The following is a 12,524-nucleotide window of genomic DNA, read 5'->3' as shown; positions in this document are numbered from 1 at the left end:
TTAAATTGTCAGAGAGGGAGAGTTGGGGATATTTACAGCAGCTGTCTGCTTTGTCCGATACATCGAACCCTAATCAGGATTACCAGTGGAAAGAATAAGATCAAACTTGCACCTATAAAAACAAGTCGAGACTGAAGTCATTTCCTTTTTGAGCCAGACCCAAGGACAGGACAGTGTTCCTGACAGAGTTGTCATACACAAGTAAGGGCCCTTGGTATCCTTCATGAAGTCTTATACACGTAATCATTTAGATAAAACTGCAGCTGCCAGAGCAGTCCCAACACACTTGGGATCAATTCAAGATCTTCAAATGATTACAGTCTTTTTATGAGCTGGCAGTTGCTTAGTTTGGTCACACTGGAAAATATATGCATGTTAGGCCAAACATCACAGAGCATCATTTCCCAAGTCGCAGTTCGGGGACGACAAACCATTTTCCAGCTTCTTGTCAAATATGAAAACGAAAAGATAAAACTTTAACACATACTGCAATGTCTCCGAGCAGCTAATGCGTTTCTCATAATTCAGTAAATATCATAAAGTGTCAGCGTGTAATCCTGCTGGATATGGTAGAGAATGGTGAGCTTTTTGGTTGTTGTTTTTTTAATGCAAAGGAGAAAAGAATCCGACAGCAGTTCACAATTTATTTACTGAATAAATTTGGACAAAACACCAGAATCTGTTACAATACAATCAGAACATCTGAGGCAGATATCCCACCATGCACCAACCCCCCTCCATGAAACAAAAAGAACTAAACATTAGCACCAAATCAGCACCAACTTAAACTAAAAGGTAGCTCAGTCTACGAAAAACAAGGAAAGCAATAGCGTTTTTTTTTGTTTTTTTTACCCAAGTTATTATTATTATTATTATTGAAAAGCAACTCTGAAAAGTCAGTTTATTTTTGCTTTTCTTAAGGAAAAAAAAAGGAAAGAAAAGAGAAAAGAAAACGGACCGAAAAAAAAAAGAAAAAGGAAAGAAAAGAAAATACAATACAAGCATCCTCCTAACCCCACCCTTTACCCTCGCTAGGCAGGCTATAGCATTCATGGAGCACATGCCGATGACTAGATTAAAAAACACAAATTCAAGTAACATTGAGATACGACAAAACATGTCCACTGGTACCCATTCCAAGCATGATCGTTTCACAGGACCTACACAGGCAGTAGGAAAACTAACATGAGGTCATGGAGTGAGCATATCATAGCAAACACTACTACTGAATATCTCGTATCAAGTTTTTAAAAAACGAAGTGAGGGAGGACCGGGTGGCGTGGCCTGTCGGGGGGGCACAGGAATACTGGCACAGACGATATTGTGTTTTTTCCTAAAACTTCAGACAGACATCTTTGCTCATGGCGCCTGTCCTGTGTCAAGATATTGCCTACATCATACATGGAAAAAAAAAAAGAAAAAAAAAAAAAAAAAAAAGGAATCTCTGGATAAAGAAAAACCCTGCAATGTAGTTTTAAATATATAAATTTATATTTATTTCTATATATTTATATAGCTGTTACAATTTAAATAAACGTTATGTTCTCGTTCCTACGACTGAAGGATAAATTTTAAATAAAGGAAGCTAATTTAACAAAAAAAAAAAAAAAGGCGGAATCGTCCTTTAACCTAAGTTAGACTAACACACCAAGTGCTTGATGCCGTGTTGGGAGGAAGAGATACAGCTGGAGGTTAAGGTTTAGGGAGACACACTGAAGCAGCAGTAACAACAGACTGGAATAGCTTGGGGGGGGGGGGACAAAACAATGGTTTACAAAAGTAACGTTGCTGAAAATAAAAGTGTGGCAGAGGCGTAAGAGACAGAGGAGAAGAAAGAGGCTTAATCGTGACTGAAAACGAGGCCACCGAGGAGTTCAGCGACTATGTCAGAATCTTCAGTAATGCAAAACTGAGACAAATGTAACAAAACTTAACCATGAAACAGAGGCGAGGTCAACCATGTTGAACACGATGAGGAAAAACAAAACTAACTAACTAAAACGCTCAGTTTCTTAACAAATGGTCCCAGGTCAGGCGTCATCACCTTGTATTAGTTTAGCAATACAACTTGGGATTACTTCCGACTCTGGCTCTGTGGTTTTTATTCACTACCAGCCACAGCCGTGACAAAAAAAAAAAAACGAAGCAAAATCTGTAAGAAAATGTGTGGTGCTGCAGTTTGTCGGTTCATTTGGAACCGTTCTCCTCGGGTTTCCCGTGTCCTTATGTCCCTTCATGCTTTCCATAGTGTCAAAAATGGTGAATGTGTCTACTTGTTATGAGCACCACATTAAACCGAACACATCCGAGAAAAGAAAAAAGGAAAATAAAACAAAGAAGAAGAACATTTGCTACATTGTTTGCAATTTGCATGTCTGGTGGCAACGTCCCCCATTGGGGCGTGCATCGCCAGATGATATATAGATGCCATTTGTCATGCCAGGCTCAAGGTTTTCCATGAAATGGTGGATAAGGAAACAGGATGGAAACACCTTTATTATGAGTGACAAATTCACCTATTTACTTCTAAACTACTGTTTCTGGCTCTGCTGTGACCGTGGCGAGCCGACTGTGGCGGAGTCGTCCGTTTTTTGTGCTTGGTGTTTGTTCAGCTGAAGAACTGCTCCAGCTCCTCTTCCATGTTCACCTCAGGCACAATCTGCTCCTGCTCCCTTTCCCCTCTACCGTGCACCGGAGTGCCCCCTAGCACCCCTGCGGAGACAAACCATGGGTGCTCCAGAATCTCCCGAGAGGTCAGGCGCTCTGCTGGCTCCCGGCGGAGTATGGAGCGGATCAAGCACTTGGCCTTCGGTGTCAGCGTTTCAGGGATGTTGAAGTGGCCCCTGCGGATTTTGCTGAACAGAGAGCCCGGCTCCACGTCATGGAAAGGGTAGCGCCCCACCAGGATCGTATAGAGCATGACACCCAGGCTCCAGACGTCAGCTGCCTTCCCTGAATAGCTGCCGTTGGCATTGAGGATCTCTGGACTGACATAAGCCGGGCAGCCATGCTTGTCCGACAGGGAATCATCATGACCGGCCAGGATATAAGTATCCTCAAGGCTCTCCAGCTTTACAAGGCTTCTGTGAACAGAACAGAAACAAAAACACAATGAAGTCTTAATTAAACAAGGGACACACAGACGCTTTTGGTCATTTGGCTGTCACCATTTCTCCCTCTTACTATCTGAATTTGACACTGAACAAAAGATGCTTTTAAATGGAAGTAGAGCATTTAATACTTACTTGCTAGCTCTACTAAGATATTTCACTTAACATAAAAGCAAAATAAATAAAATGCATCACGATCCAAACAGCCTTTCAAACAGACCTTCATAACCCAAAGGAAACATAAATATGCATGACTGATCTTTTTAACTTTCATGTACTGAGCCACTTTGCTAAGAAAAAGGACAACAAGCACCACCCAAAAATGTGTTTAAACCCCCCCCTTCCCTGTCCAACGGCATCTATTTGCATTCTAAACCCTACAACAGTGGCTATGACTCCCCTGGGTGCTGAAAACAATGACTATTTGTTGTGGGTGTGTCAATGCAGCCGTTTTCATGCGACGTTCTCAAGACCAAACGTAACAAACAAAGGCCGTGTGACAGAATCTACCAGGAGCCATTAGGAAAAACAAAAGAAGAAGACAAGAAGCGTTGGCTTGGACATGTTTGAAACACCCCCCTCCCCCCCATCTGTGTCATGTGCATTCAATTACACATTAGCCTATCTGCAAAAGCAATATGATTTCATTAACATGCCACGGCGCAGTTTTGCATTTTCAAATAATGTAGATTGTTTAGTCTGCTGAAGCCAAATGCACATTTCTCCTCAGAGAGATTATGAGCCATGTGAATTTTAAACGCAGTATGCTGCTGTCTGGATAACAGCTCATTTGGAGGATGTGCAAACCTGCAATTACGGTTAAGAAGGCCTAGAAGGCAAAATAGGAAGGACTTAGCCCAATTCAGCAGTAGAACATGTTGTTTGTTTGGGCTTAATCACAAGCATCATAAAAAAGAAAGTCTCACAGTCTCGGCGGGTTGTGAAGAGATCAACTAAGAGAGGGCTTAAGAAGCGACATAATCCAACCGAGGCCAGTCTTTGACTGTTGCTCTTTCAAAAGGCTGCCGTTTGGTCAAAGACTAATGGGTGCATGACAAAAAAATTGGGTCAAGAAGATAGAGCCTGCTATAGAAACCAGCTCAAGCATCATCTTATTTTTTTCTCTATGCATTCACTACTTCCTTTAGTCTCGGACTCATAAGCTAGAAGAGGTTGGTCGTCTCCTCCTCTCTCTTCCATCACTGTACTCTCATGCCCGCAGATTCAGGAAGACAGAGAAGGTGTAACGGGAGTCTCGACAGGCCATGTAGTAAATATAACCTTGCAGCGCCCTGCGCCGTCAGTCTTGAAGTTCACCCGACATCAATCATTTAAAAGGAGGTGTGCATCGGAGTCCATGAGCTTTGAAGGTTACTGGACCCGTACTAAATATGTGAGGCAGCTCAACTTCTTTATTCCACAGAACGTGCCAAAACATGACGACAAGCTCTCCGACACTGAAGTGCAGAGTGCAGAAAACAACTAGCTGGGAGGAAGTGACTCGTAGAAACTCGATTGTTAGTATTGGTACGTGAAAATTACCAATTTGGAAAAAAAAAGTTAAATATTTTGCGTCTTAATGACATTAAACTTCACTAACTAAAAGCTTCTTTAAGGTTGCTGTAGCAACAGATGCCTTCAGTCTGTTCTGGTGTAGTTATCAAATGCTGCCACCAGGGGTCAGTGAAGCCGCATAAGTGTGGTTCCACAGTGTTCTCCTGCTCATCAATACAGTTGTGCAAAGGCTCAGCTTCACGGATCATCTGCAATGCAAAAGCTTATCCTGGTAACTTATCTGACCACGCTTTTCATTTCATCAGCAGTGCTGGCCTAGAAAAAGTGTAATGACTCACGCACATGTAATTTCATCTTTATATACACAGGACATTGTCATGCATCAACTACAGAAACCACACTCATGAAAAGAACTGGGGCAGACACAAGCTCCAGTTTTGTTCATTCTGCACAGCATCTCTGAGAGGCAGGCCACTCCTGCATTGTGTCAGCTTACAGTATCTCCTGTGTAAGCTGAGATATGACAACACTGGCACAGTTGTGATGTCACCACACGACACGTATCAAACAAAAAGCCACGACGCACAGTGACAGAGGCAAAGGCTTCCAACAAAACTCACCTGTCCTCATTTTTGAAGACAAACTTCCTCAGTTTGAGGTCACGGAGGACCAGTCCGTTGTCGTGGCAATGTGCCACAGCCGAAGCTATCTGATAGAAGAGCCTGGCAGCTTCGTCCTCTCGCAGCTTCTTGCAGGTGCGGACGAAAGAGTGCATGTCGCCATAGCTTCTGTCGAAGAACACGTAGGCTCGCGTCTCCCCGAGCAAAATCTCTAGGATTTGGTTAATGTGCCGATGCTGGCCCAGAGCGAAGTAGGGCGCCAGCGACTCCTGGTATCGGCCAATGTCAAAAACCTGCAAACGAATAAAAAAAAAAAAAAAAAAAAAGGAAAAGAGGATGTTTACACAAAGACATTTTTTACTTATCTAGAGTAATGCATGACAACAACAACTATCTCATGGGACTGTTTTAGTGGTTGAAGGTCAGACAGACAGCAATTTATCTCTCCCACTGTGGAAAGCCAATCCAAACCAAAAACCTTCAAACTGTACTTTAAACAAAATGCCACCAACGCGTGACACATCTCCAAAAATTCTTGCACAAACAAACATGCGTTTCCTTTTTATTTTTTGGCAAATGAAGCTCTACAGAGGCAAACACAAAAAGCATCATAATAGCGCATGGCACTGTGCTGCAGCCTAGGGGTTGCAGTGTCTTCTTTTGTTTCCATAGCACCCCCTACTCCCATTGACTTTCAGTGCAGCCAGTTCAGGTGAGAGTGCTCCTCTGCTCGCAGAGCAATACGAATGCACCCCACAGGTCTCGAGATCTTCTGCTGCGACCCGAGCTTCCAACTCAACAGGAATGATCAATCCAGGGCGGTGGGATTGATCGCTGCTGTATTGAGGTCAGCGCGGAGCAGACGAGGTCAAACAGCAGTTAGCTCATAGGCAGTGCCAAAGGCCATTAATTTGTCATAGCAATGACAAAACATTATCTTGAGTCAAAAGGTGCAGGTTACTGGATGTGTCATGCCTTATAAGTCCATGTGTGCATGCAACTATTGTTTCAATTCATCAAGCCACGTAAGCCAGCTTAAGGCTGGAATGCTCCTATGGGACAAGCCCACAGCCCCTCTAATCGGCATAATACAAAAGTCAATATGGGCTATAAATGTGGCGAGGAAAGGCCATGAGGTCGTCCCGGTGCTTAAAAGGGAAGAGCACTTTGTTTTGGTTTTCTTTTTATGGTTAAGAGTGATCAGTGCTGAGGGCAATGTCACAGCAGCAGGCAGAACTTGTGAAGTCCACCACACCTGGGCGCGTTCCCTCTCAGCTCCACTGGCCCTTCAAAAGACCAACAACCCGACGAGCATTTTGGTGCAAAGTGCGCTGCACGGGTATTTCCACGAACCAAATATAAATCCAAGGGTGAAAGAGTAGCATTACAGTATTGTATTATGAAAGGGGGAAGCCACGGGAAAAGCGAGAATAGCACTGAGAGGAGTGTGTGCGTGGTTACTCACTCCTTTGTCAACGTTACATCATGCAATCCAAACCACGCAGCTCACCCCATTCACTTTTTCCATTAGGCTGCTCTGCCAGCTCTCAGTTTACAAGTCAAGCAATTATTGAAAAGTTTAGCTGAAGCAATTGCTGCAAAAGGCAACCCGCAGCCATCAAGTGCACCCCCCCGATCTATGAAGTATACGGTCAACGTTTTTAGGATGCTTTTTTTCAGTTTTCTTTTTAAGTAACTTGACTCATGTGACGCTGCAAACAAAAGGTGCAAAAAAAAAAAAATCCAACGAAACCCTTTGTTGCACATTGCTTACCCCCGTTTCAAGCAACGAGGGGGGGGGGGTATCTATATCGGGATCGGGAGTATTTGCACCACATTGCCCACGACTCACCTTACATACGAGCTCGTCCCCGCTGTGCAGGTGGGCGGCCCTGAAAACGTGGTCTCCCTCCAGCGGCTCCAACAAAAGGTAGTCCCCGATGCGGGAGATACAGTGCGAGGAGTCCGGGGTCTCCGGCGGGCTGGGAGAGCCGAGGTTGGGACTGAAACTCTGGTGCGCCTCTGTAGTCCTTATGCAAGACAATTCTTCGAAATCGTGCGATTTGTGTCGCGATCTCCCATAACGTGAAATGTTAATTGGATTTGACCTCTGTATGTTCATGGGGAATAAGTGCGATACCTCCTACAAATCGGGGACACTTTCCTCCTTGTTCTCTTCTTCACCGGGGGAGGGGGGTGGTACAGCTTTGTTGTCAACTCAGTGCAACGAGGCAATTCGTCCAAGGTTTTAGTTAGGCTTGAATGGAGTACTTCAAAAAAAAAAAAAAAAAAAACCTCAGATGATCTGATTTCACTGCACCCTGCTGTTGGAGGACGTAGTTATGTATCAACAGGCAAAATCGGCTCAACAGATTTTATACAACCCACAAAATAAAAGAGACGTCCCTTCTTTACTGTTCATTTGCCCTCCTTTGTTTTACATTCAAGAGGTGAGACCAAAGCTAAATCAAAGAACTACTCGCCCGAGTCGAGGGAAGACCTTTAAAAACGTACTGCAATTCCGCTTAAAGCGAGCAGGCAGGACAAAGCTGCAACAAAGGCTACCAAAAGTTAGCTTTTAAAATGAATGAAGGGTGCCAAGTCCACCGGCAGCTCGTCTGCTAGCTTATCTCGCCGGTTAAGGGTATGACACGTTTCGTAAAACGGAAACAATACGTTGAACACAACTTGCAGGCACTAGGAGGAGGTGGGGGACACACGCAAGCTTAACAAATGGATCAAGTTTTCCGAGCTTATTACAGTTACAGAATTGTGCAGAAATGTATCTGATAAATGATGGCTAGCAGGTGCAGAGCTAACTATTTAGCTTGTTTGGCTAACGAGTACCAGGTCAGTGCACGGCCTTGTTCCCCAGGATCACATCCATGCACGGTGATTGTCATCTAACACATAAGGAGAAAACCCCATCCGGATAGGCTGCCGTGGCTCTTTGTGTGCAGGAGTCGACGTCCTCTCTCTTTCAGTGGAAACAAAGTGCCGCGTCTGTCTTGTATGTCTGCTGTTGCAAGTTGATGGGGAGGAAGGAAGGGACGGCCGGCCGACTTTCCCAGGCCAATCCCTTGATTCAGCAGGACATCCTCTCTCCCGTGGAACCGCTGTGCTTCTTACGTGGCCGGGAATCTAGTCCATTCAGAGCGGAGGGAGGCCAGCCGAGCTGCACACACTGAGTCTGTACAGAGCGAGAGAGCTGCCTTCCTGCCGGACGGAGGAGGGTGTTCTACGCGCGCGCACGCTCGGCCACGCACGCACACATACACCAGTGAACCGACCCGCCTCCTTACGTCACTCACTTGTCGAAACCCCATTGGCTTCCGACCTGCAGTGAAGTCATGTGAGAGCCACGGACTGTGGCGACGCCTCCAGAAATCTAAATGCAGCACATGCTGTTAAATTGGACGGGGAGGCGATGGTGAGACAGTCTATATCTACTGTACATGCTGTGCTACAAATGTGTTGCCTCCTAAAATGTCAGTCAAGGGAGAAGGAGGAGGGGGGCATCCCTCCTTCACCAAAACACACACAATAGTAATATCCGAGACACGAAAACAGTGTCATCTAAGTGAAAAACATTTTCATCTTTAGCCATTTTAACGGATCTTTGTGGCTTTACTTAAATACGAGGCAGGGACAAAAAGAACTTCCCTGCTGTGACATTCAATTACTGCAGGACACCAACCAAGATTTTTTTTTTTAAAAGGGTGGAAAAGCAGTGCATTATGAAAATGTACGACTTGATCAAAAGAAATGGGTGTGCTGGCAGGTCTATAAGGGATAAATTAAAGTTGGCAAATCAGCTGACAAATGAGGACAGACTTGGATTTTCGGGAGGCAGCCCTTAAAGAGACAAGAGCTAAAACTGAATATTTCATAAAGAAGGTGACAGAGGATGCTGCAGCAGTCAACAGTGTGAGCTGATTATTTTTTTTTAGCATGAAAGCATATAAATGTCAACCCTCCCAACTCTAAAAAAAAAAAAAACGCACACCTGTGAACAAGTCTACAAGTGGGACCTCAAATCACTGGTAAAAGCTCTCTTTTTTCCACCTAGAGTATTAAAAACGAACACAGGACTGGGCGCATATGATACATCTCGTGTAACAAATTCCTGTCTTGCACAGTCGTGTCTCTGTGATATGTTACAGAGGATATAGGAGGTTCATTATTCCCCCCTAGTTCATCCTAGATTACCAGGAGGTATGACAGAAGGATTGTGCAACTCTGTGTAGGAATCCAGGGCGGCTGGAGGAATGCTTGCAGCTGGACCCAAGACACTGACAGAAGTGTTCGATTTAACCTTTACTCACTCGCTTGCAGCCAGAAGCAGAGCACACACACATACACAAGCGTGCACTTTTCTAATTCTTAATTTCTCACTCTGCCTAAATAAGCCCCCACAACATGGAAATGCCTCTTATGTCAAAAACAGTGGCTCACAGTTGCAGATTGTGGTTGCACCCACAAGCTCTTCAAGCATATTTGTGAGCATTTTCTGTGATATCATCTATGTAAGCCACCCACTTTGTTCTATGTTACAATGCTGGAACACTCCTCACTTTACAATAGCTTCACTTTTGTTAAACCTATTCTATTGAGAACAATAAGAACATGGTCCTGAGCTTTGTAAATGGTGCAGGTTACCACAGGACAACCTGGATACCTAGTTAATCGCTGTACATTTCTGTTTGATGCCACTGCATATCAGGATTTGCCCATTGCTATGACTCCAAATGGGGATTCTGTTAAGCCCTAAACCACAGCTGTGCATGAATCAAAAATAATAATCCCCAAAGATTCCTCCTGCCCCCGTTCTTTGATGCTCTGTGTGACTCATTTGCAGTAGAGAGCAGCACTCGAGAAAATCCATCGAGGCTCATCAGCTCTCCAGACACACTAGAATGTCAACCCCAGCAGTGCCTTCCAGTGATAGACTCTGTATACCAGTAAAACAAGATGTGTCTTGGAAGACTGCAGAGGTCAATAAGGGTGGCTGAGCATCCCTGAATCCCCAGAGCAGTGTTACTCACAAATTTCTTAATAGGCTGTGCTGCCTGGAGAAAATGGTCTGAGGTCAGTTCTTCCTTTTATGTCAAGTATACAGATTTTTTTTTTTCTGGATGGTTGCAATCAGTTCAAATTTTGAAGAATACCTAATAAAACCTGCTGTAAAAGCATGATTTTACTCGGATTTCACGTTCAGAAAGTGGCCAATTTTCCACCATCACATGGCGACACAGCTTAGTTACTCCTTCTAGAATCTTTCAGTGCTGTCACATTCACTCCCTGTTGGTAACTTGCACTGACATGTTCAATTATACGAGAGATGATGAATTAGATCATTTAGTGAGAGGATCTTTTGTGAAAGTGAGCAAAGCAGGTGAACACAGGATGGTAAAGCAGGCAGTAGAAAAACATGATGAAAGAGGGATGAAAGTGTCCCAATAATGAAGATCTATCAGTAAAAGGCATCAGATGGAAACAGTGAACGCAGGTGAACATTTAACAAACAGGAGACGTGTATACATAGGTACGAGTCAAAGGCATCAGACTGAAGTGACAAGACAAACACAGTCATTATGAAAAAAGTGAACTCACAATAAATCATAGTTTTTTTTTCTTTGTATTGTTTTGATATTAATCATTTGTCATTTTCACATCCGAACACGTATATTGAACACGCTGATACCGGGCAACTACTGAACCCCTCCTCACTTTCACCCCTAAGGCCAGTGCTTATCCAGCGCAGACCTGCAGATCTTTGGATAGGAATGATGAGCCGGAAAAGAGAAAGGAGGGAGTGGGGAAGATGAAAAATTCTCTTCTGATGTCTGACCATGGTAACGGACGTCTCCTTTTTCCAAACAATCTGCTTGATATTCTAGCTTCTCACAGTAGAATTGCATTCAAACAAAAAGCACACCTGGAACTGCAAGGTTGTTTTATTCAGACTTGTCAAATAAAATGACATAGTGTACAACGGAAGAGCACAAAGTGGTAATGGTGGAAGTTCACAGTACTCTTTTTTTTCCATGCTAAATATTCAATTAAAGTAAACAGGTAACAGTACAACGGCATGGCATGGAAATGTTTCATACTTTAGGACACTTTAGAATAACAAAGCTCTGACACTTCCCCTTCCTTTGTACACATTTTCCTGGTTAAGGCAGTACAGGAAATGCATGAGAGCTTATAAATGAACACATTACTTGTAAAAACGTCCGGTCAGCGGCAGAGCAAACCCAAGGGGACACTTGAGCAGATCAAATAAACACTGCCACTTCCGCTGACCTTAATTCAACCTGCTGACCTCTGACCAGCTCTTTATTTGGCGTCACGTCAGACGAATTAAAATGAAGATGTCATTTTCGAATGAATGCAGGTTGCAGTGCCCGAAGAGTGGTTTTTTCTGAGGCGTTTTCTCGCTATCTTCTCTGAGGCAGCAGGAAGTGTGTGAGCCATTTTGACTGGCAAGTCACACAGACAGAACCTCCTCTATTTGGAGAGGAAGGATCTTGACTGGAGGGGGATCGGGGATTGGCGTCACTGGCTTGGATCTCTCCTTCATGAAGTCAGACAGCTGAGTGAGGACTTGTGGCAGCCCTGTCACTGGACAGGGTGACTCACTCACTCAGAAGTGGGGAGGTTAATAATAGTCGTACATTAGAGCTCCCAAAGTGAAATCACACAGCTTTTGCAGCTTAAGCCCTCGAAATGGCTCACTGCAAAGAAAAATAAAATGACATTTCAGTGCTTTTCTCTGTCTCTTTTATGTAACAGCGCATAGGTTCAGATCTGTTAGTGTGACTGGGAATGACTTCAAGCTGAACTGCTGCCAATTAGAAAGAAATGGGAATATCAGTGGAACATGCTATGTGTGTCACGGTTTATGTTTTAATTTGTTTTTGTCATTTGTTATGTTTTCTAGTCTTTATCATGTTTTCAGGTTTTGTCATGTTTTTAGATTCATTTCTTGTCATGTTTTTTCCTCTGTCACTTAGTCTCACTCAAGTCACCTGTTTTCTGTTCCGCAGCTGCACCTCATCACCAATCACCTCCCCACAGTATATAGTTTCCAGGTTCCCATAACTTATTGCAAAAATCCTCAGCTTATCATTCATGCCACAGTTTTTGTCTGTTGCGTCAGGTTTGGCCTCCATAGTCATGTTCACAGTTTTGTTACATCATAGTCTTGTTAAGTCTTAGTGTTGTTGAATCACAGCCTTGTTTCATAGGTAGTCTTTGTTTGTTTCACAGTTTCGAA

The 12,524-nt window shown here is 43.8% G+C and overlaps 1 protein-coding gene across 1 annotated transcript; it reads right to left on the bottom strand.

Annotated features, from left to right (window-relative positions):
* Positions 1-630: 630 nt before the first annotated feature.
* trib2 (tribbles pseudokinase 2) lies at positions 631-8,483 on the bottom strand. The gene is made up of 3 exons (XM_072362341.1): positions 7,098-8,483; positions 5,246-5,538; positions 631-3,083 (listed from the first exon to the last, which is right to left on the bottom strand). Exons 1-3 carry the CDS (start codon positions 7,365-7,367, stop codon positions 2,609-2,611), a joined length of 1,038 nt encoding a protein of 345 aa, XP_072218442.1. The 5' UTR covers positions 7,368-8,483; the 3' UTR covers positions 631-2,608.
* Between the last annotated feature and the right edge of the window lie 4,041 nt (positions 8,484-12,524).

This window comes from Leuresthes tenuis, unplaced genomic scaffold (genome assembly GCF_036924035.1).
Source record: "Leuresthes tenuis unplaced genomic scaffold, fLeuTen1.0.hap1 SCAF_13, whole genome shotgun sequence".
Taxonomy (NCBI): domain Eukaryota; kingdom Metazoa; phylum Chordata; class Actinopteri; order Atheriniformes; family Atherinopsidae; genus Leuresthes; species Leuresthes tenuis.
The sequence above is the reverse complement of the archived record's forward strand: the minus strand, read 5'-3'. Positions and strand labels throughout refer to the sequence as shown.